The following is a 23,622-nucleotide window of genomic DNA, read 5'->3' as shown; positions in this document are numbered from 1 at the left end:
ATCAACCCCAGGGGAGTGAGAAACGCCGCTGACCTTGTTTCTTCAGGTAGCTAAGGGTGCCTGTATTCATTGTCTGTTGATGCATAACAAATTACCCACGATTTAGTTAGGCTTAACAGGACGTTTATCATCTCAGTTTCTGTGGGTCAGGCATTTGGGCATGGCTCAGGTGGGTCTCCGACTGGAGGCTCTCCCAGGCAGGAATCCAAGGGTCAATTCTCACAAGCTACTGACCCGAAGCCAGGCTCACTCAGTTCCTTGCCATGGGGGTCCCCAGCATGGCAGCTTGGTTCACCAAATTGTGCAAGCCGAAAGGATGGATGTCCCAGTCTTTCCTAACCTAGTCACAGAAGTGGCATCCCCGTCACTTAAGCTATATTCTGTTCCCGAGAAGCCACTCACCTGGGTCTGCCCACACTCCAGGGGAGGGGACGACACAAGGCCTTGGGGGTTGGAGGCCATCTGCTGCCCACCACAGTACCCGGCCAGGCTGTGAGGCCCCTGGCCCACGAACCCCCTTCCCAGCATGAAGGAATTTAATAACGCGTTCAGCAATTAAAACGTGGCAGCATAATGGAGTAGCAGATCTCCCTGTTATTCTAAGTATCTTTTATGAGATGCAGGATTTCTGTAATCCTAAATGAGGACAGCTGTTGAGGCAAGACCTAGGAGCACTATACGTTTATGTGGATGAACAAATTAATCTGCATGTGAAATCCCAGTGAAATTGACACGAAATAAAAATTTCATGCCTTACAGTGTGTCCGTGTTGCCCAGGAAATGAGATTAAAAGGAATTTCTGATTCTACAGTTGTCATACTTTTCATACTGCTTGCATTTTTCTCTTCTAAAGACTTGAGTTTGGACCTAGGAGCCAGGCACAGGTTTGGCATTTTATACCTTTTGGCCATCTACCTTCTCTGCTTGGCTGGGAGCAGGTGTCCTTACAGAGAACTGATCCGGGAATGTATTAGATGTTCTCAGCTCTAAATACAAAACCTGTGATTCTCAACGCTGGTGGCATGTTCACTGTCCCTGTCCCAAGGCTGCTGACATTCTGGAAAGGTCCCTGGGCCAAGAGCTTTGCCCCCCCTCATCCTTCCGCACACACAGCAGCTTTGGGGCGGGCGTTGGTGTCCTTGGAGAATGAGGGGGGGAGATGCTGTTCTCCCTGAGGCCTCATCAGGGCTGGAGCCATGACACGGTGAGAGGAGACAAAGGTGTGGGAGGGACAGAGGATGGGCCCCCATGCCCCTGCACCTGGAAATCCACGGATTGTCACTCCCTTGGGGACAGACAGTGTTCTCCCAGGAAACGGGTCCTACCTCCCACCCCCACTTCATGCCTATGTTTCCCTTGGCCCTTGTGGCCATAGAGTTCGGGAAATGGAGCACACAGAGAAGGCAACCCATTTGCTTTCTCTGCCTGAGTCTGTGCTCTGCCACGTGTGCGGGACTGTAGGAGCCAGAGGGACGGGCACTAGCTTTCTGTTTAGGAACAGGTGTTCTCGAATTCCCCTCCCAGGGCTTCATTGAAATCACACCTCTGCTGGCTCCATCTGGGCAGGAAGTGGGAGCCCCTGTTGGGGTCCCCCAGTGGCGGCTCAAGCTGTCCCTTCCCTCCAGGCAGGTCGCTGCAACAGCTGGGTTCCAGAGCTCAGGACAAACTGCTTCTTGGGTTGGTGACTTGAGTGGGGCCACACGGGTCGACGGTGCACAGGGCACAGACGGGGACCTGAGCAGCAGCTGGAGGCTTATGGGTAGCCTAGTGCTTGGAACAGTGCTGGCGTGGAAAGGTTGTGGCATGGTGACAAGGACGTCTGGCAGGCCTGGGTTGAAATCTCTGCACTGGCTGTGGCGAGTTACTTAACCTCCCTGTGCCTCAGTCTCCTCCTGAGTGAGTCCTCAGTGGCCCCTCATAAGGTTATTGTGAGCATTAAATATGCAAGGTGCTCCGCCCAGTGCCTGCCAGCAGGAGTCACTAAGTAGTAGGGTTTTCCTTTGTTTTTGAGCGAGAGAGAGAGGGCGAGTGTGTGCACGCGGGGTGGGGGGGGCGGGGGGCGGGGGTTCAGAGGGAGAGTCAGAATCCCAAGCAGGCTCCGCGCTGATCTCTCTACCCTGAGATCATGAGCTGAGTCGAAACCAAGAGTTGGTTAACTGACTGAGCCACCCAGGTGCCCCCGAACTAGTAGTTTAAAAACATTATGACGTGGATATTTTCATCACTGTAGACCAGGAGCCGAAGCTTCGAGAAGTGAAGTCACTGCCAAGCTCCCGAGGGGTGACACACCCGGGGTGTCCCACCCCAGGCCTGTGTGATCTCTGTTACATTCTGCCATATGTCTGTGTGACCTTTCCCCTTTCTCTAACTGCCCTCAGTCTCCCCTCTGCGACGCCAGAGCCCCCCTTCAGGAGTCTGTCTTCTCACACTTGTTGCCCTTGTCAGTTGTGGGGGAGTCCAATGATCTTCCTTTCCACCATCGTTTTGGTGATAATAATTATGCTGTCCTCTGCCTCACGGTTCCTGGGTCTGCCTCTCCATCACTCCCTCCTGTTTTGACACTCCAGAATCAAACCCCAGATGTTTATAATTTATGACCACGTCTTTTCTTCCATAAGCCTGGCATGCTGTAGGAGGAAGACGTATGTCCAGGAGTCAGAGGACCTGGGTGCCAGCCTTAGCAGGGACCCTTGGGACCATGAAGAGCCTCTGTTGCCCACTGATAAAATGAGGATGATGATGCTATCATAACAGCTGCTTAGAGGCAGTTGTCTGTCTCATGAGCTCATGCAACAAAATAAAAGGCATGTGCATGGGACACCCTGGTGGCTCAGTCAGTTAAGCGTCTGCCTTCAGCTCGGGGTGTGATCCCAGGATCCTGGGATTGAGTCCTGCGTTGGGCTCTAAGCTCCGCGGGTGAGTCTGCTCCCTCTCCCTCTGCCCCTCCTCCCCGCCTTGTGAGCTCTCTTTCTCTCTCTCACTCTCTCTCAAATAAACAAAATCTTTAAAAAAGCATGTGCACATTACATTTCTGTGGGAACTGACAACGACCCTCACTTAGAATGTTTCTGACATACCGGCCTTGGCACCTGTTGGGGTGCAGGGGTGGGGGGGTAGGGGAGCAGGAATTGATGATGGAGAGATGGAAAGAGACGGAAGAGGAAGAAGCTCCTGCCTGTACCCTGGGGCTAGCTAGCATCTCAGAATCTCTTTGGAAGCATCCTCGGCCGGTAAGTGGCACTAAACGCTCAAGAAGTTGAGGGTTCAGGAAGCACTTTGAGACACACCTGCACTTGGGGAAATCAAGAACCTCAGCTGAATTTTTCAGAAAGCAAAAAGAGAAGCCCAGAACAGAAAAAGGCTGCACGTGGGGAATGAGCTCAGCGGAGCATATGCTCTTCAGGAGGTGCTGGGGCGGCCCCGGCGGGCAGGCTGGCGTCAGTCTCACCACACCCACACCGTGTAGTCCACCCGTCCTCCTGGCTCGACCCCCACCGCGATCCTTCCTGCTCACGCGCTTTTCTTGCCAGTAAAAACCCTGAATCTTTAATAAATTATAAACATGCTTTCCCGTCCGTCTGCGGGCGCCAGATCTCAGCATTGGCGGCTTTTGACATTCCCCTGGTATCCCTAATAGATCTTGCCATTTGATTAATCTTTTAGAGCCTTCTCCCAGAGAGCCCACCATCTGAGCCGACTCTCCTCACAGCATCCAGTTTGAAGGATTTTTCTCCAGCTCTCGGCCTGGTTGCCTCCAGTGCCACCTGCTCATCCCCAAGCAGGGCTGTTGGATGCTGGGGACAGGTGGCAGTTAGAAGTCACGGGACCTGGGTTCAGCTTGCCTGAGTCACTCCGTAGGGATGTGACCCTGAGCGAGATTCTGAGCCCTGGGTCTGCTCTTCTGGGGAATGGAGGTTCTCAGAAGCTGTTGCGAGGGTCTGATGAGACAGCGTGACCAGGGGCAGAAGGAAGAATCCGTGAAGTCCCAGGAGCCAGGCTGCCCAGGCCATCAAGGTGTGAACACTGCCCTGCTGCCTGCACTCCCTGGGCCAGTGCACGCTGAAGCTCTTGGGGGATCCCTGCCCTGCCTGGAGAAGAGCCCCCTGTCCTTTATCCTGCAGGAGGGTGGAGGGGAGTGAGGTCCAAGAGCACTATCTCCTAGGCTCCCGCCAATGCCTGTCACGCCACCAAGTTCTGCCCAGTTTAGAAGGTTGACTGGGTCATCTCCAAGGCCCCTTCTTTTTCAGAATCATGAGTTCATGGTTCTAGTCCATAAGCGCAGAGCATTGCATGGAGGCTGGTTCAGGCCCTATAGCCGTGCTAATAATAATTCTAGCTATCATTTACTTGGCCGCTGTTAAACACCTGGTGCTTTGCCTGCAGTCTGTGGTCTTCACAACAAGCCTGTAAGGGAGGTATCTGTCTGCATTTTATAGGTGACACATCAAGGCTCTGAGAAGGCAAATGATGTGCCCAAGGGCACACAGCACAGTTTTCGGCAGATTCAGGATTCAAACTGACGTCATAGCCTGGCTTCCTTTCTCTAACACTGATGCTGGGTGCTTTGCTCTTCTCCCCCCCCACCCCCATCTCTCAGGGCTTCTCAGGGCCCCTCGACCTCTGTCCAGACAGGACAGAACCACCCAATGGGAGCAGTACTCTGCACATTTGAACTTGCTGTTGGAAGATAATGGTCCTGCCGGGTTTGTCAAGCATAGACTATTACCTAACAACATAGTAATAATCTAGGGGGGAACATCTGCAAGTTAAAAATTACTGTCTGCACTTTCCAGATAGAGAAACGGAGGCTCAGAAAAGTCCATTTGATGTCCAGCCACACAGTCAAGCCCAAGCTGCAGAACGGTCTTTGTGGCGTTCTGTCAAATCAACCATTTTTATTCAGTGTCTGCTATAATCAGAGCTTCTGATTACTATGCCGTGGGAACCTTGAGCAGCAGAGCCAGCCCCCGTCCTGCAGATGAGCAGACAGCAGGCTGGAGAGGAGGTGGTTGGCCCATAGTCCCACAGCTGCTCCAGGGGGTATGACCCCCCCCCCCCCCGCGACGGATATTCTCAGGATACTCAGCCTGTGAGTCCGGAACCATGCCGGGACTGGGACGCTGTACCCCATTTCTCTCCGTCCATCCCTACCTCATCCAGCACCTCCTCATCCGCGAAGACGTCAGCAGCTCGGGTGGAGTCGTGCGGGCCTCTCTGCTCTGCGAGCCCCGTGTGTGCACGTGCTGCTGGGGCATCCTATATGCACACGCCCAACCTCCCAGCTGCATGTGGCCGAGACAGGAGAAATGGCCTCTGTCCCCAGAAGCTCTCTGAGCGGCAGCTCCCACTACCAGCCTCCCACACCAACTTGCCCTAAAGAACTTCCATCACCAAGGCTAAGGTTTGGGGTCCCTTTGCCATCCCCAGGGCAGTGCCCAGCGCCTGACCCTTGGCGCAGCCCTGCCAGTCATCGTCTTGTGAGTCACTCAGGTTGGTCGTTCTTTTTGTCTCCTCTCTCTGACAGAGATAAGGAGGTCCCGCTAAGCTCTCAGCTTTATTACCTTCCTGGAAAAGACAGATCATCATCCCTCCGCTCTCTGACATCCATCTCCTTCCTTTTGGTGCTCACCGTGCTCACTGCTGCCTCCCCCTCTGCCTGGGTCTCCCCAAGCCCCTCCATGCCCTCACGGACCCTGCAGGACAGCCACTGAGGGCCTCCCCCCACCCCCAGCAAGTCCATCTCAACCAGCCACCCACCCTCCTACCTCATTGCTCCCAATTTGAACTCAGCTCTGTATATAAAGGTAGGCAAGTTCGAGGCCTCTTCTCCCTGGGGGCCAAGTCAAGGCATTTTCCTTCCCGTTTTATAATAGTGGATGAGTAGGAGCTCATTGGGTGGAGAAAGGAGGAAGGACACTGCTCCATACTGAAGTCCTCGTGTGAGCAGTGGCGGAGAAGTCTGGCCACATACAGCGCTGCCACTGTGGGAGGTCTCGAGGGCTATGGTAGGGAGTTTGGACATATTCTGCATCAGGAGCCACTGAGGGCTTCAGGCCAGAGGAAGGCCTGGGCAGAGCTGTGTGGTGGACAGGACATGAGTGGCCGGGGCAGAGGGTGGAGGCAGGAAGACTGGTCAGGAGGCTGCCGCAGGGATCCCCAAGAGGAGTGAGGACTCTGGGAGCCTGGCCCATGGGGACAAGTGAAGAGGAGTGGACTCTGGAGGGTTCTCTTAGTAGGTGGCGCTGACATGATGTGGTGAGGCATCATCTCTGAGGGTGACCACGGGGAAGGCCTGAAGGTCATGACTCACCTTTCTACTGTCCCTTCACCTGGGGCCTTCCTTTCCTAATTCTTGGCTCCTGGTGGGTTGACCCAAGCTCAGCTCTGCTCAGGCCCTGAGCACAAGGGCCCCTCTTTCTCTGTGTAAATTCTCCTGTTCAGCGTTTGCTTCTGGAGGAATGTGTTCAAGTCTCAGGTAGGCCAAAGGGACGTCAGGCTCATTGGGCAAGGATTGAAATGAAGTGTTTTCCGCCAGACTTCTTTGAGAATCTAGTGAAAACTATGAATCATATTCCCAGAGAAAAACCAAACCAAACCACAACAACCCACACATTTGTATACACTGCTTCGCAAAGAGTTTCAGTGGGCTCACGGTCCCCTGGAAGTCCATCCTTGGATCTCTGGACTCCACATGCAAAGCCCCGAGCTAAGGACGAAATTGGAAAATGAAGAGAAGAAACGTTTGACTCCCCAAATGTCTGTTATTTACTTCCTTGGTTAATACCACTCCCCGTAACTGGGCAGCCCCTGAAAGACCTGGAAACAGGAGGAAGCACTTACCCGGGGATAGTCCCTGGTGGCACCAGCATCACTTGGCGGCTTTATTTTCATTAATGGTAATTTTCGGGCTACGGGCTACAATTTTCCCTTGCAGAGAGGTATTAAATTGAAATTACCCCAGATGTAATTGTCATACAAAATGATCCTGGACACGTGGAATGAATGCTTTTTCAAGATGGGATTTTATTGTCTATGCCAGGGTTTTAGGGCTCTGCCTGGTTAAACATGCCAAATTTCTGCCTGTATGGCAGGAGTTCAGGAGTCAACATGGGCGGGGCGGCGGGGGGGGAGGGCTGGAGCTGCTGGCCCAGGACACGGTGAGGCCTCTGCTGACCCGGATCGACACAGACCCGGGAGCAGAGCCCAAGACTTGGGGGTGGCTTGGTGTGACTGCTAGGACCCTCTGTGCATTAACTCGGGCATGTGAGAAATCCCATATTGATGTCTTGCACACTAACATAATTTGAATCCAAGCGCAGGTTCCCCTATGGGGGTGGGAAACTTAGCTTCATTCTGGGCACTCCCTGCCCTGGGGTCTTCACCTGTGCTGTGCAGCTGGGGCAGTCCTTCCCAGACACCAAGCCTCTGTCCATACTGGTGACGGCCACAGTGCCCCTGGTTCCAGCTCTTAAGATCTCCTTTGCCCCCCCCCCCCAAGGCCTTATGTGTCCTCCTGCCTTTCCTTCCCCAGATGCACCCTGCTGGTGTACTGCACCGACCTCCCCCCCACCAGCATCATCATCACCTTCCACAACGAGGCCCGCTCCACCCTGCTCAGAACCATCCGCAGGTAAGACAGCCTTCCTCATGGGTCGGCCCTGCTGGGAAGAGAGGGTCTGCTGACGGAGGGGACTGGCCCTGAGGTAAAAATGTCAGGCATTTCTGACTCCATGCCCGCGTTGTCTGACACACTTCACGCATCCATTCAATCACTCCTCGCCCTCCTGTGAGGGCAGCTCGTACTCTGTTTTATGGGTGGGGGGGGGGTAGACAGAGGCCCAAGGTGGTCAGTAGCTTGTCCGTCACCAGCAGCCACAGAGAACCTGGAGCTCTCGCCCTTAACCATCGTGCTAGACTGCCTCTGGAACGGGTTCTAACTACCACAGCTGCCAAGGTTGCTGAGGCCCCGTGAGGCTGAATACACACCCCACCCCAGCATCAGGCTGGGATTAGAACCTGGGTCTGCCAAGTGTTACCTCTCCCAGCACCTGCCTCTCCACAGCCTCCCACGGGGCCAGGAGCCGCGGTGCAAATCAGAGCAGCCCAAAGGCAGTGGCTGACCTTTGCTTTCCCGGCCATCTCCCTTCTGTTCCAGCCCCGACCCCGCTCCTCCTCTCCACCCACCCTCAGCTCCAAGTCTGGGCCCTGCTCTTGCTCTAACACGTGCATCCTTCCTTTGTCTGGCCCGTGACCTGCATGAATCTGGGGCGTGCAGAAGTCCCAGCACCAGCTCCCGGCAGAACTCCCCTCAAAACACAGGCGGGGCCCCGGGGACTTGGCCCTGGTTGCTTCAGCTTCCCCTTCCCCATGCCATGTCCTTCGGCAACTCTGGAGCCCCCATGCCCATCCTCCCCCCATCTAGCCCCCCTACCTCTTTCAGGTCTCGGTAGCATTGACTTCTCCGATGGTGGCAGTGACAACCATCAATCGTGAGGCCCCCCCCTGGTGTGCAGACATGCCTCGGCTCATGCTCTCAGCTGGGGAGGTGGGGGGCTGCTGCTGTACCCACTCTACAGCTGAGGGAACTGAGGCTGGGAGATACTAAATCAAAGCCTCCTGTTGCTCAGCCAATGGTGGTGAAGCTGGGTTCCAACGCTTGCACTCTGACCTCAGTTCTTCTCAGCAGCGTCCATAGGCCAGGCTAGTCTCCGGGTGGTGTTCAGCAGCCCTGGTGTTGGGGCCGGCCCTGCGACAAAGTGCCTGCATACCTCCATGCCCCTAGGACATGTGGCCTGCCTGAGCCCATCCCTGTCTGGTAGGCAGCACAGCACATGGTCGTCTGATCCCACAGAGAGGGAGGGCCTAGGAGAAGACAGCCCAGCATGGCAAAATCTCTCGTCGTTTCCATCACGAAGCCACACCTTCCTATGCCTGGCGGCGGGCAGACAGGGAAGCTCCAGGTGATGGGAGGGGGTCAGCAATAGGCTCACCCTCATGGCGGGTACCAAGTCTTGCAGGGACGTCCAATGAATGTCTGCTGTGCAGGGTCCCTGCATCCCATGGAAAAGCAGGGACGGACCTGCCCAAATGTGCTTTGTTTCCGCCGTCCGCAGGGGCAGCTCTGTCTGTGGCCCAGATGTCCCTGGCAGCCGACCGGCTTGTTCCTTCTGCCAGCTGCTTGCCCTGCCTGTCGCATTCACCCCACAGGTCACCACTATCACATTTGGTTTCCCAAAGACGCTTCAGTTCTTAACACGCAAAACATCCTGAATCAGTCAGGAGTCACTGTGAGTCTCACAGTAGACTAATACAGTAACTTTCCGATTTGTAAACCCAAGCGGGTATGTGTAGGGGCCAGGGGTACAGGGTGATCCGGTTCACCTGGGTCTTTTCTGGCGAGGGGAGAACGTTGTTCCTGCGCCGTGTGGGCTGAGCAAGTGCACCGTGGAGCAGAGGTGGCTACCTTGAGAATGCCAGACCACAGCCCCGCTACCGTCAGGGTCTGCTTGGGCACCAGGTGGGGTTTCTGGAACAAACTTAGGGCAGTCTCTGCCTTTCACCACGCATGGCGGCTCTTCCACAAGGTCGTGTCTGGGCATGTCTGCCAGACGTTTCCATGAGGACACTATAGGATCAGAGAGAGGCGCTGGCCTTTCTTTTTCCTTGTAGGAGTCCTCTGACGCCATACACCTCCATCCCCTCAACACACACACACACACACACACACACACACACACACACACACACACACACACACACACACACACACACACACACACACATTAGGGCCTTCTTCTGGGCTCCTTACTGCACATCTCAACTCTAGCCCTTAATGCATTTTTCCCAGATGTCACCTTCAATAAGCTTGTTTAGGGCAAGGACTACGTCTTATTCATCTCTAAGTTCCCTGTGACCCAGTTGCCTGATCAAGGAAATGGGAATCATGACCATAGCTACCGCATGGAGTTGCTTTGGGTTCAGTCAGGTAAGGGACTGACCACTGTGACCAGCAGAGGGTACGTGCTTGAGCAACATTAGCTATGTCCTTATCTGCACAGCGACTGGGCTCTCAAAAGAAAAGAGGCAGTGGGTACCTGGGGTCAAGACCTTCCCTAACCACTTCCTAGCCGTGTGACCTTGTGTAGGTCACTGATTGCATCCGTAAGGACGGGGATAAAAATATCTGTCATGTTTCCAGTGCTCCCAGTTCTATCACATTTCCCACAAGAAGACATTACCTTGGGACATTTGGGGGTGTTCTAATATCCCATGGGGCTCCCAGGCCCCCCCATATTTCTCATACAGGGTCATGTCAGCTGCTACCTGTAGACTCATCCCTTTCAGCTCTAAGACATATTTTCCCTTCTCTTCCCGCCGCTCGTCCATCTCTTTAGAATCGTAATAATGATACTTTATAATAATATTATTAATATTTTAATTGTCTGCTGAGCTTTATGGTCTCCAGAACACGTTACATCTCACGTCAGCTGGGACCTGTGAAGTCAGGGGTGCACGAGGTGAATGGAGGCCCAAGGCCACCAGGCTAGGAAGCACAGGGGCCAAGACTCAGGTTTCTGACTTCCTGGGGGGACGTGGGGGGCAGCTTGGGGGGCAGCTCTGGGCACAGCCCCAGCACCTCGGTCCACCAGCCTGATGAGGGCTGCCCTGAGGCCCTGGTGTACTGTGCTCCAAAAGGGGGTTGAGGCCCATCAACACCATACTTTTCAGAAGGCCCCCAGAAAGTGCCAGACCATACACCAAACTGCTGGGTGCTTTGCCAGGAGAGCCCATGGACCTATTTCCTGCCTCTGAGGAACTTTTGATATAAGCCAGGCCCCCTGGCTCCAACCCAAGTGTGACACGCGAAGACAGCAGAATGAGGGGAGAACTGTGTGTGAACAGACAGGCTTCTCTACCAGAGGCAAGGTGAAGGGAAATTTTAAAGGGTGGAAGCAAGGAAGATTATTTCTAGAAATTCCCACGGCAGGTATAATTTGCCTTGGGATTCTTCACCTTCCTCACGGTCCCTATCCCGATGCACAAATAAATCACCAGGACAAAGATGGGACTGAATGAGGAGCACTTCCTCTCCCACTGTGTCATCAATGGAAGGGTCTTCTGTAAGGTGTCTTTCATCTTTCATGTTCCAGAAATCTGATGGCTTTGCTGCCAGGCCCTCACAAAAAGACGCTCCAGGGGAGGATTGTACGCCCTCCTCCCGTCTCTTCCCCCAGCACTTGGCCGAGCCGTCATCCCTCTGCCCGTCCCTGCCCAAGCCCTCTGGCCCCCTGAACTCCTGAGTTAGCTAGGGGGCGGGGGGCTGGAAGGGCACACCTGGCGGCACTCAGAGTCAGGCAGAGGCCTAGTAGGGGTGGGTGATGGGGGGGGGAGGGAAAGAGTCACAACCCAGATCAATGAGGGGACTTCTGTCACTTACAGAGAGAGAAGACAAGCCCTGAGGAATGGTTTATCTTGTCTGCTACTGCAGTGGGTCCCTGTGTATATGTGAGACTCAGGGCCATCCCCTTCCTTTTGGGGCATCCTTCAACCCTCCACCTCCCATGGGGGCTCTAGAGTATGTGCAGTTGATCTGTTTATATCCTGAATCTCCTTACTGTTGCTTTTTGTAAAATCCTGGATTTCGAGGAGTGATTTCTTAGGTTAAGGTGGATAAGAAATGGGACCCCGGGGCCAGATTTGCCTGTTCTGCTACCAACTCTATGACCCTGGACAAGCTCCTTGACCTCTCTGCCTCAGTTTCCTTTTCTGTAAAACAAGAGCTACTGATAACTACCTCACACGATTATGAGGGAGAGTGAGTTTAGGTAGCTAAGGCCTTGATGCGCGGCACGGGAGGAACCTGTGTACGTGACAGCAGGTGTCATAATGGCTCTCCAGCCCGGGGAGGCCGCCGTGTTGTGTGGCTCTCAGACCTGAGCCCACATTAGAAGCCCCGGAGCTTCCCATCCCCAGGTATTCTAACTCAGTAAGTCCAGAGTGGGGCCCAAGCATTTGCCTTTCTCACGAGTCCCCGGGTGACGTAGATGCTGCTGGCCCGGGGACGACACTTTGAGAACCAGTATCATCCTTACTATCCACACCCAGATTCTGAAAGCAGCCACGGGGCCAAGCTCCGTGCTAAGCACCTTTCGTGCAGCTGAGGAAGTTGGGGTGCTGCAGGTTGAATAGCTAAGTACGTAAGCACCTCAGTACTGAAGCTCTTTCAAGCCCGCGTGGATCGAGTACTTGACTCCAAGTCAGCCTGGCTCCAGAGCGACCAAATTTGACTGTCAGCCGCCCTCAGGTCTTCATTCAGCTGGTATTTATGGAGCATTTCATAAACCCTGCCTGCATATAGCACCGTGGAGTTCACAAAGCAATCTCAGATACGTTTCCTCATTCTGTACGCACAAAAGCCTGTGAAGTAGGTTAAGTATTAATATCGCCCGCCTTTACAAGGAAAATGTAATTACAGATGAAAACGAAGGCTGGGAGCGGCCTGGCGTCTTGTTCAGGATGGCGGAGCCGCCTGGCCTCCCACGCTGTTCACATGGCCGTGCCCGCCGCCTCCCAGGATGCTCCGCGTGCGCCCCCCGTGCGGGCCCAGCAGCAGAAAAGCAGAAGGTGTGGGTGGACGCTGGCTGCACAGCTACCCTCTGGCAGAGAAGTGAGCTGTGTAGAAGGAGACTCCGTTCTAGAATACTTCCCAGGCAGAGTGGGACACGGGTATGCCAGTGAGGTGAGCACTCACTCCCATGCTGAGGCTGTAGGGAGAGGACATGGAACCGCCATGGGAGAGAGAGGCTTATCCTAAGCTGGAGGAAAGGGAGGGTTGGCTTTGTGGCAGAGGGGCTGGGGAAGCGTCCTGGCGGACAAACTGGGGACAGAAAAGTGGGGGTGGGGAACAGAGCAACCAGGGCCGGGGTGGTGGGAGTGGCAGTGGATGTGCCGAAGGAGGGCCCTGAGGGGAACCATCTGGGGCCAGGCCAGCTCCCCTGGGCTAGACTTGACCTTTCTCCTCCGGCCACCCCAGGAGCCCAGAGCACCTGCCCCGTCGCAGGCCCTCCCAATCCAGAGCCACGTTCCTGGCGCCCCTGCGATCCCTCCAATTGCTCTGATTAGAAGAGCAAAAGCAAGCCAGGTGTTACCAGGAAATGGTCGAATTAGCACTGAGTGCTGACGATTTCTGGGTTTTTTTTTTTTCTTTTTTAAATCCTGGACATTTTTTATTCGCTAATCATCTCTCAGTTCAACCAGCACAGAGCTGCATGCGATTTACCTTTTGATGTTCACAGAAGAGAACTCTTGAATTTCAAAGAGTCGTCAGGGATTTAGGGGGAACCGCATGCAGAAGCTGCCGCCTTAATCAAACCTCATTAGAGGGTATTCTTAAAGCAGGTTTTCCCTCTCGCGCTGCCTCCCTCCCTCCCTTCTCTGATTAGAGGACTGGTTATTGGGTTGGTGTGTGTTTTCTTTGGGACTCTCAATTGATCCCATGTGGTGAGGTCTCCTCCCACCACCGCCCGCCCCTCCCTGTCCCCACCTCCCAACAGCGAGCTCAGGGCTTGGAGTCAGGGTTCCTCTCCCACCTTATACTAGTTGCCATGGTGAGAATTAAGGCTTCATAAATAAAAGTAGCTCCGGGCAAAGTTCTCCTCCTGGAGAGTTTCTGCATCCTGCTTAGGCAGGGCACCTCACCAGAAGCAGGGCTCAGATCGGCCCTCCTGAGAGAACTCACAGCGCCTCCACCAGCACTGTGTGAACCCCTCCCTGACCCACGCAGGGCCACGGGCACCCCACGGTGGGCGATGTGGCCCTGGAAGGTGGTCTGGGGCGTTCAGAAGTGGAATAAGGCCTGAGACCCCAAAGGAACGTGGAAACCCAGCCTCACCCTGTTGAGTCCAGATCCGCAGCCCAGGCCGGCACATGAAGTCAATCTTAAGATCATTCCTGCCACACAAAAATAGCAGTAATTGCCACTTCGAGCCAGACATGTTGCTAAGTCCTCTAGAAACATTTTCTCTCCAATTCTCCCAATGGCCCGGTGAAGTAGGTGCTGTTGTTCTTATCCCCATTTTATAGATGGGGCCTCTTACTACACAGAGCAGTAAAGTAACTTGCCCTAGATCACACAGCTTGTGGGAAGGAGCTCCTAGACTGCGAGCTTCTGGCAGAGTGGACGTCCCCCTTGTTCCTCGTGGACCCAGTGCTGAGCTCATAGGGGGTGGGCAGTACACATCCCTGGAGGGAATGACAGGCCACGGCTCTGGGCTGGCCTCTGGCAACACAGAGAGTACTGACGGGGCCCCTGCCCCTGACAGGACCGTCCAGTGGGGCCAGCAGACCAGTCCTCAGAGTCAGGCATGATGAAGGCCGCAGGAAGCGGAAACAAGTAGTGCTCACGAAGGAGCGGGAAGCTGTTAGGAGGTGCGGTGAACAGGTCCTTGTGGCAGAGGAGGGATGTCAGGCCACGGCATCGAGGGTGACCGGGCTCTCCCTTACGAACAAGCAGGATGCCACCAGTTGAGGGCCCTGGGCATGAGGAGGCTGCAAGCAGGGGCCATGACCAGATCGTGAAGAGCGAGCGTGCTGAGGGTTTGGGGGGAGATGGTGACGAGCCACGGTGGAGGCTTTGTCAACTTATTTGTCTGCATTAGTGAGGAAAGTCACACAATGAGAGATCAAACTGAACCTTCAGAGAGCTCACTCTGGAGGCCCTGGAAGGACGGCCGGTCAGGTCAAGGCTGCTACAAAATATCAGTTCAAAAGTTGAACCGGGACAGAGGTGTAAGAGGTGGACGTGGTTTGAGTGACCTTCTCTCGTAGAACCAGCAGGTGTTGGTCACTGATTTGGTATGGGGTTTGGGGCGGCAGCGGGGGAAGGCAGTCTCTGTGGATGACTCCTGGGTTCCCGTCTCGGTGTGGAGTGCATGCGGCGGCATTCACTAGGAGAAGGCAGGGTCCCATCCCAGGGGCTCACAGGTGAGCAGTGTGACTACACAAGCCCTTGGGTTGCCCCGAGTTTTCATTCCTCAAATGCGATGGTGTCTATTTAGAGCGTGGGTTAATACGAGGGTTTGCCACTAGACGTCATAATTATCTCCCCTCCTTCCACCTTGCAGCGTGTTAAACCGTACGCCGATGAATCTGATCCAGGAGATCATATTAGTGGATGACTTCAGCAATGATCGTAAGTATCTTCACCCCCTTGCCCTGTAGGTACAAGTTTCTGTTCCCAGCCCCTGCATAACAGGCAGAGGCCAGTCCATTGGTTCTCCGGGGATGGAGAACAGCCTGGGTTTGTGGCAGGTGTGGAAGACTTTGAGGGTCTATGAGGGGCTCAAGAGGGAGATGAACCTTACATTTTAAAAATAATGCCTTAGATTCTCTGCTGCGAATCTTTGAGGACCTACGTAGTAAATTTAGTAGATCCTTGGTTGGGTTGGTGTGTGTATGTGCATGTGTGTGCACACATGTGTGTCACTGTCCCCTACTTACACTGGACATGGAAACCTTTGGAGGATTGGCCCGGGGAACCAGAGCAATTTATATCACTAGAGGTTCCTGACTTACCTGTGGTAATCTGCTAGCCTGAGTGCAGGCTGAAACACCCCCTCCTTTCACTCTCGCGGGAGGGCTGGGTGGGCTCTGCGGGAGAGAGGCTAAGGTTAGTAAACCAGTGAAGCAAAACCAACATGGCGGGGTCCCAATGTGGAGTTCAGAGGATTGGTAAATCGAGCAAGTGATGAGGTAAGCAGGCAAGCCAGAGACAAGTCCGGGGTGATGCTGAAGACGGGATTTCTTCCTGCGCATTCTGCACACTCCCCCGAATGGGGGAGAGTTCAGCCAGCTCTGTGTGATGGGGTACAGTGGACAGATCACTTAACAGATAAGGTCTCCAGTATCAAAAGTCTGTGATCAGAAAGGAAAATCCAAAATTCATCTCATCTATTGTGGGGTCTCCCAGCAGTTTTTGCTAGACCCCACTAGAGTGAGCAGGACTCTTGTCTCATGTTTTTAATGGTCTATAGAAAAGGAGAAGAGTCTCCAGGTGACCATACCAAGAATTCCCATCTGGAAGTGCTTCCTGATAAGAACACAGGTGCTTCTGTGCGACTGACCCGCTCCAAAAAGGTCCCTTTGGGCCACTTTGCATGGACTGGGCCACATTGCATATCGATAAAAGTGGTCAGTCAGCCTCATCCAAAACCCACAGTCACCCTGGAGTTGGGACAGGGCTCTGCGGTTGGGGACAGGCTGGGCTGCCTTACCTACTCTTCGGGTTCACGTCCATCCCAGGGTGCTCACACCACATAACCTTTTGTCTTCGCAGCTGAGGACTGCTTGCAGCTCATCAAGTTGCCCAAGGTGAAGTGCATACGCAATAGCGAGCGGCAAGGTAGGTCTGTGCAGCTGGGTAAGACCTTGGAGTGTGAGTGTAGGGGCTGGGGGATGTGTGTGCATCTGGCTGTGTGTTCAGTGTGGAGGGGATGTCGTGTGGCTCCTCCGTGAGCTCTCTGGAAGATGGAAGGACAGGAGCCCCCACTTGCCCATTTGTCCCTACCGCAGGTCTGGTCCGGTCCCGGATCCGGGGCGCTAACATTGCCAAGGGCACCACTCTGACTTTCCTGGACAGCCACTGCGAGGTGAACAGGGACTGGCTCCAGCCCCTGCTGCACAGAGTCAAAGAGGTGAGTGGGGCAGACAGGGTCAGGGTGCTGCATCCCCACCTTCTCTAGGCTCTCAAGCCAGTACTTCACATATGCCCCCCGCCGGGCCCTCTGGGAGGGGGGTGGGACTGATTGCTGTCCCCATGTTGTAGATGGAGACACTGAGCTAGAGCACCCTGCCCACGGTCACACAGCAGGCGGTGAGGGGGCAAAGCCAGGGATCTGTTCTTTGTATCCCACTGTCAACCTACAGTGGGCCTGTGAGTGGGGCTGCCGGCCCCCCGCTGATAACCTGACGCTGGCAGCTTCCTGGGTGAGAGAACCATCCAGAACTATTTCTCCCAGATGATAGAAGGTTCCAGAAAGGGAACCCTGTTGAGTGCCTTTTGTGACAAGGAGGCAGCAGAGTTAACCGGGCCTCGTCACCCAATTCCTGAGGCTTCTGTCTTCCCTGCACCCATGCATCACCCTTGCCCAGAGGCTGAGGCAGGTGGCAGGATGCTGAGAAACCTGAGTTCCTGGCCTTTGCCTGCCCTTAAATTGCTCAGGGATTCTGTGTGCTTCCTCTCTCCATGTCTGTTACTCCTTTTGAAAGTGAAAAAACATTTCCTTAATGTTCCCATTGGTATTATATATTCCACAAAGACCATCCACCCCCGTCCTGATGTACAGAAAGTGCTATATTGTAGGAGCTTAGCATTTGGGCCGTTCCTGTCCTCCCTGAGCTACTGACTCCCACAGCTGCTCCGTGAAGTACAAGGCCGGGTATTTTTCATATACCCATTTCACGGATGAGGCCACGGTGTCGGGGGAGCGGCGTGACTTGGGCTGATTCTCCCTAGCTGGCATCACGTGCACCAGAGCCCCCACACCATCTCCCCTGTGCCGTGGTGATTTCCTTCTTGCTCTTTGGGGCGGCTACCTTGCCCCTCCCCGCAAAACGACAGCGTTGAGGACGGAAGAACCCGTACGTGTCAACTGCTCAGAGAAGTAGGAAGCCCTTCCTGACTCTGGTCATTCTGATGAGAGCTCTCACACGTGGGCCCAGATGTGAATCCCCATCCTGTAATTGCCTGCCCTGAGATTGGGGCGGACACCCAGCACCAGTTAGGAAAATCCTCTCTCCCCTCTTTCTGGCACAATCCGAGTGAAGAGGTCTGCATTGAGAAATAGTAGACTATGAACAGACCGTTTAGTTGAAGGGCTTTGCCTGGCCCTAGAGGCCCTTCCAAATCTTCCCCTCGCTGTGTCCCAGAGGAGAGGGGCCCTGGGGGGTAGGGCTGAAAGTGCCAACCCTCTGTCATGTGCATGGTCCACCCCCCACCCCGGGAACAGTCATCTCATTAGCGTAAACTCAGGTTTGATGAGAGAGGATCGCTGTGAATCACGAAGAGGCCCCTGTCACCCCATCACTCAGGAAATCCCAGGGGTTTCAGAAGCTCTTGTGCAATGAACCAGGAACAAAGACCAGGGGTAGATTTCTTCTTATATCACAACATCACAGTATATACCACATTTTTAGTGAAGTTTTTTATTTTAACTCGAGTGTAGTTAACATACAGTGTTTAGTTTCAGGTGTACAAGATAGTGATTCAGCGAGTCTGTATATTGCTCAGCGTTCATCACGACAAGTGTCGTCTGAATCCCCATCACGCGTTTCCCCCATGCCCCATCCCCCACCCACCTCTCCTCTGGTGACCGTCAGTTTGTTCCCTGCAGTTAGAGGTCTGTTTCTTGGTTTGTCTCTCTCCTTTTATTCTCCTTTGCTCCTTTGTTTTGTTTTTTAAATTCCACATGTGAGTGAAATCATATGGCATTTGTCTTTCTCTGACTGACTTATTTCACTTAGCATTATACTCTCTGGATCCATCCATGTTGTTGCAAATGGCAAGATTTCATCTTTTTTATGGCTGAGTAATATTCCACTGTGTATCTACACCACATCTTCTTTATCCGTTCATCAGTCGATGGACACTTGGGCAGCTTCCATAGTTTGGCTCTTGTAAATAATGCTGCAATCAACACAGGGGCGCATATATCCCTTTGAATAGTTGTTTTGGTATTTTTTGGGTAAATACCTCGTAGTGCAATGACTGGATCGTAGGGTAGTTCTATTTTTAACTTTTCAAGGAACCTCCATACTGTTTCCCAGAGTGGCTGCCCCAGCTTGCATTCCCACCAACAGTGCACGAGGGTTCCTATTTCTCCACATCCTCTCCAACAATTGTTGTTTCTTGTGTTGTTGATTTTAGCCATTCTCACAGCTGTGAGATTGTATCTCCTTGTGGTTTTGATTTGCATTTGCCTCATGATGAGTGATGTTGAGGATCTTTTCATGTGTCTGTTGGCCATCTGTATGTCTTTTTTGGAGAAATGTCTGCTCAGGTCCTCTGCCCATTTTTTAATTGTTTTTTTTGTTTTGTTTTTTATCCTTTTTTGGTGTTGAGTTTTATAAGTTCTTTATATATTTTGGAGACTAACCCTTTATCAGATAGGTCATTTGCAAATGTATTCTCTCATTCAGTAGCTTGTCTTTTTGTTCTGTTGATTGTTTCCTTCACTGTGCAGAAGCACTTTATCTTGATGTAGTCCCAATAGTTTATTTTGGCTTTTGTTTCCCTTGCCTCAGGAGACATATTTAGAAAAAAATTGCTGTGTCCGACGTCGGAGAAATTACTGCCTGAATACTACAGTTTGTTTATCCATTCCTCTGCTAATAGACATGTTGGGTTGTTTCCACCTTTTTACTATTGTGAATAGCACTGCTATGAACATTAGTATGTAAGTTTGAGTACCTGCTTCCAATTGTTTGGGGTCCATACCAATGAGTGGAATGGTGGGGTCACATGGCAGTTCAGTGTTTGACCTATAGGACCCCACCCCAGGCTGATGTGGCCCTGTAGGGTATGTTAGGGGGCCTTGCTTTCCTTAGACAGCTTTAATGAACCCTTTCCACCCCAGGGCCTCAGGGACCTTCACAGAAGCTCTCTGAAAAATGCTGTCATTGCTACATCCCTGGCCAGGCTCACCTGCAGATCAGAGAAGCCTTCATTTCCTCCTTCCTCCTTGTGAGTGCTCCTTGCATCCCAGGCTCCTGTGGGAGGCATTGGGCTCCACAATAGAGCTCACCCTCCCAGGCTGAGCTTCCAGTGCCCACCACTGTCTGACCTAAAGCTTTGGTAGCAGAGAACTGGTCGGACAGACCCAGGGCTGTGGTCCGACTCTGCTCCTTGCCGGGGCCACAGCAGCCTCCATGGTCTGCAGAGGTTTCTACCAGACCCTGACTCCTGTTGATGGAACATTCTCCTGAGACATCCCCTTCAGGACAGGGATGTGGGTGTGTGTCAGGCTGTGTTAACACGTGTCTTTGTGTCTTGTCTCAGAGTAAAACGTGATTTGTCTTGTGAGTGGAAGTGGAAATTTTAAGCTGTAATTGGAGTTGGGGATTTTCAAAAATAGAAAGAGATAAGAAAGAGCTGGGTTTGGGCTGTCAGAAGCCGTCCTCAGCTGGTCTCGTCCACATGGAACCCTCTCGATGTCCCGTTTCTTTCCTTCAGTTACTCGAAGATACTTGAAACAAGCACCAGGTTGGTTTTAATTTTTTGAACAGAGGACTCTTTTCCCCCCGCTCCTTATCTACATATTTCTTTAGTTGGAAAAAAGATTTTGAGAAATTTCAATCCCTGTAGCATTTGGTAAATTCATATAAATAATGGCTTACATATGCTATAAAGCCTTTCACACGCCTCCCTCCCATGTTCTGTCCAAAAGCCCTGTTAGGAAGGCGAGATGGTTTTGCAAATAATAATTTGTCTTCGCTTTATAGATGAAGAGACAGCTCCTCAGTGTGTGCTGGTGTGTTTAAGGTGACATGTATGCTAGATGAACCAGAACGAGAACCCAGGTCTCCTGTCACCTCGAGGACCGCTCCTTCTCCTGCACCCCTACCTCCAGGCTGCCCTAGAAGCCCCATTGTAATCCTCTGCCACCTGTCCCTGCCTTCCCTAGACTGTGAGGCCTTATTCGTCTTGGTACCTGCCACAACTCCTAAACTATAAGAGGTACTCCGTAAAGCTGGCTGACCAAATGAGTGAATGATCTCTCTAGGAGGTTTTTTTTTTGTTTTTTTTTTGTTTTTTTTTAGAGGGGTGGGCAGAGGGAGAGGGAGAGAGAGAATCTTAAGCAGGCTCCACGCTCAGTGCAGAGCCCGATACGGAGCTTGATCTCACAACCCTGAGATCATGACCTGAGCTGAAATCAAGAGTTGGACGCATAACCAACAGAGACACCCAAGTGGCCATCTCTTGGAGTTTTTTGAGGGCCCGTTCCTAATGTGGTTTTAGTTATTTGAATGGGTGGAGAAAGGAGAGGTGTACTGCAGGGATTATTGATGGCCATTGCTGGTGTATTCAGCTCCTGTCATTGCTGGGCTCCTGTCCATGGGGCAGGGCCCAGGCTCAGATTCATGTTGGGGAGTGGGGAAGAAGGGGGTGTAGTCCTGGGTCTGTCAGGGGTTCGTCCAGCTGCCTGATTAAGCCTACCTGTGGGCCTAGCCTTAAAGGCCATCCTCCTGGAGCACACAGCAGGGACCTGTAGTGGGTCTGGGTATCTTTATGGAGAGTCCCTCTGTCCCTGAACCCGTAGGAGGAGAGGCCATCTTTCTCAGTGGTAACTGACCCACCTGCTTTGCTGCCGGCCATTGACATAGTGTCCTCAGAGGGGGTTAATAGACAGCCTCTTTAGCCAACACCAGTGGATTACCCGCTGCCCAGCAGGCTGTGGGCTGATGCTGAGGGCTACACAGGTGGAGCAGTTACTGACCCCCTAGGTCACTCAGAGAGGTTTGTGTCCTGGCTTCGAGGTTCATGTATAAAGTCTCATGTAGCTTCTTTTAAAGGTCATGGCTCCACACAGTACTTATTCCCAAATGTCCCTGATCACCTATCTGTTCTCCATGACTCAAGCAGACACCACACATGAGCTTTGGCAGGAATAAGAGAAGGGCAGAAGCCCTCAGAACTTATAGGGAGAGGTTATCAGAGCTGGTGCACCCTGGAGGCAGAGTCCCTGGGTGACTTCTGGGGAAGGCTGTGGCTGAGGTAAGCAACCAGCATTTTATTTCGTATTTCAGTTTCCAAATATTGAGGAGAAATTAAAAAACCAGGATTGCCGTTTGGGGGCCCCTGAGACCACCCTCAGGTTCAATAATTCACTAGAAGGACTTGGAACTTAGCTGTTATATTCATCATTGCTGTTTAGTATAGCCAATGGATACAGGTGAGACTCTGCAGTGGGAAAAGGTGCACAGAGAGAGTTCCAGACATGAGCTTCCAGTGGACTGCCCCCAGTGCGGTTACACAGACAGCACTTCCTTCTCCCAGCAACAACGTAGAACAACACGTGCAGAGCGTTGAGAAACAGGGAAACCCACCCAAGCCTTGGTGTCTGGGCTTTCTGTTGGGCATCAGTAACATAGACATGGCTGACCCGCCATGGTCCCCATGCCCCTCCAGAGGTCAGTTTGAGCTGGTACCACACAGCCCAAGGCCCTTAGCATAAGTCACACTGTTAGCATAGACTATCTGGTTTATCCCAAGGCTCCCAGGTAAACAGAGGCAGGACATCCTGAGGGCTTAGAAGTTACTGCCCAGAAGCCAGGCAAGGGCCAAACATATCTGTGGGCAAGGTGAATCCTTGACCGCACAAGCGTCTATGTAAGGACTTAGTGAAGCTACAGAGACCCCAAAACTCAACCGGCAAAGGCGAAATGAGAACTTTGTCAGACTCACAGAAGAAGTTCAGTCTCTGACCTTGTGAGAACACATCAGAATTCAAGTCACAGGAATATCTTCGGGGTTGTGTCCATGGGTAGGTATCGGTGTGGGTGGCTGGGTGTGTGCGTGCGCGCGCGCAGGATGACAATGCCTGAGAAGAGCCTGGAGAGCGGAGGCAGCTGGGCAGGTGCCGTGTTGACTGTGGAAGAAGCATCTGTGCACGTCCCAGTGGTAGAAGCAATGCACTGAAAATGAGCATTTCTTTCCACACGGGCCACTCGGCTTCTGAGGTACCTTGTCACTGTCAGGATGAGTCACGTGTGGAAGCTGAGGGCCAGATGAAGTCTGTGAACATAAAAGCTGACACCCGGTGAGTCTGAGCTTAAAATAAGAAGACAGCCTTGTTTGGGAGAGAGATTGAACCAGGAAATGAAATGGCTGCAAGGAGCAGCAGAGGCTCCTGCCCCTGCAGGCTGGTGGGGGAGGGGGAGAGGTGAGGAGGACTACAGAAGTGTCCTTGCTTGGTGTGCCCACACCTGCCGGTGCTCTCGGGCTGCCTGAGCCCCGCTTGCCTGTGGAGTGGCCTCCCCGCTGCCCCCAGTCCCCCCTTCTGTGAGCCAGGTACAGGGTGTTCACCCGGAGCAGGGAAGGCTTTAAAAATCTACGCGATACCTTGACAGCCGCCAAGCACTGGTGAATATGTCTTGCATATTCTGAAAACGTTTCCCGAGTGGCTTTGATGCCTGTGGACAGTGTGGCCTGCAGGATGCAGCAAGTGAGGAAGCCAGAGAGTGAGCTACATGCCTTTTGTGGATGGTCTTGAATGCCAGGCTAAGTGAACTTTATCTTCCAGGCAGTTCAGGATTTTAGCGGCTGAGCTGCCGAGTGAGATTTTCCCATTGGAATGACAGCTTCCCCGGCCACCAAAGGGAAGAGGGTGAGATAAGATTAGGAGTCTACCGTGGTACGCCAGGCGTGAGGGAAGAGGAGAGGCACGGCATGCTCAGAAGGGCAGTTCCGGAGTTAGAATGAGCAGGACTGATCAGGGCAATGGGCAGAGGCGAAGCTTCTTTGTGCTGGGGAGGCAGAGGGCTACCTGATGGTTCTGTTAGCAGAAATGGGCAAGTGAGGGAAAGGAGCACATTTGGAGAGAAGACGACGAAGCCATCACTGAACGC

The 23,622-nt window shown here is 53.1% G+C and overlaps 1 protein-coding gene across 3 annotated transcripts in view; it reads left to right on the top strand.

The window, feature by feature from the left end:
• The window catches only part of GALNT14 (polypeptide N-acetylgalactosaminyltransferase 14), a 209,509-nt gene that overhangs the window by 155,430 nt on the left and 30,457 nt on the right, over positions 1-23,622 (top strand). For all 3 annotated transcript variants that reach the window (XM_027622060.2, XM_027622059.2, XM_027622061.2), the window contains exons 3-6: positions 7,532-7,630; positions 15,123-15,190; positions 16,334-16,399; positions 16,570-16,691. In XM_027622060.2, the coding sequence (XP_027477861.2) occupies positions 7,532-7,630; positions 15,123-15,190; positions 16,334-16,399; positions 16,570-16,691 (355 nt within the window). The remainder of the gene's footprint in view (positions 1-7,531; positions 7,631-15,122; positions 15,191-16,333; positions 16,400-16,569; positions 16,692-23,622) is intronic.

The sequence above is a fragment of the Zalophus californianus genome, chromosome 8 (assembly GCF_009762305.2).
Source record: "Zalophus californianus isolate mZalCal1 chromosome 8, mZalCal1.pri.v2, whole genome shotgun sequence".
In the NCBI taxonomy this organism is placed as follows: domain Eukaryota; kingdom Metazoa; phylum Chordata; class Mammalia; order Carnivora; family Otariidae; genus Zalophus; species Zalophus californianus.
Note: the sequence above shows the minus strand (reverse complement) of the source record. Positions and strands in the feature narration are given on the sequence as shown.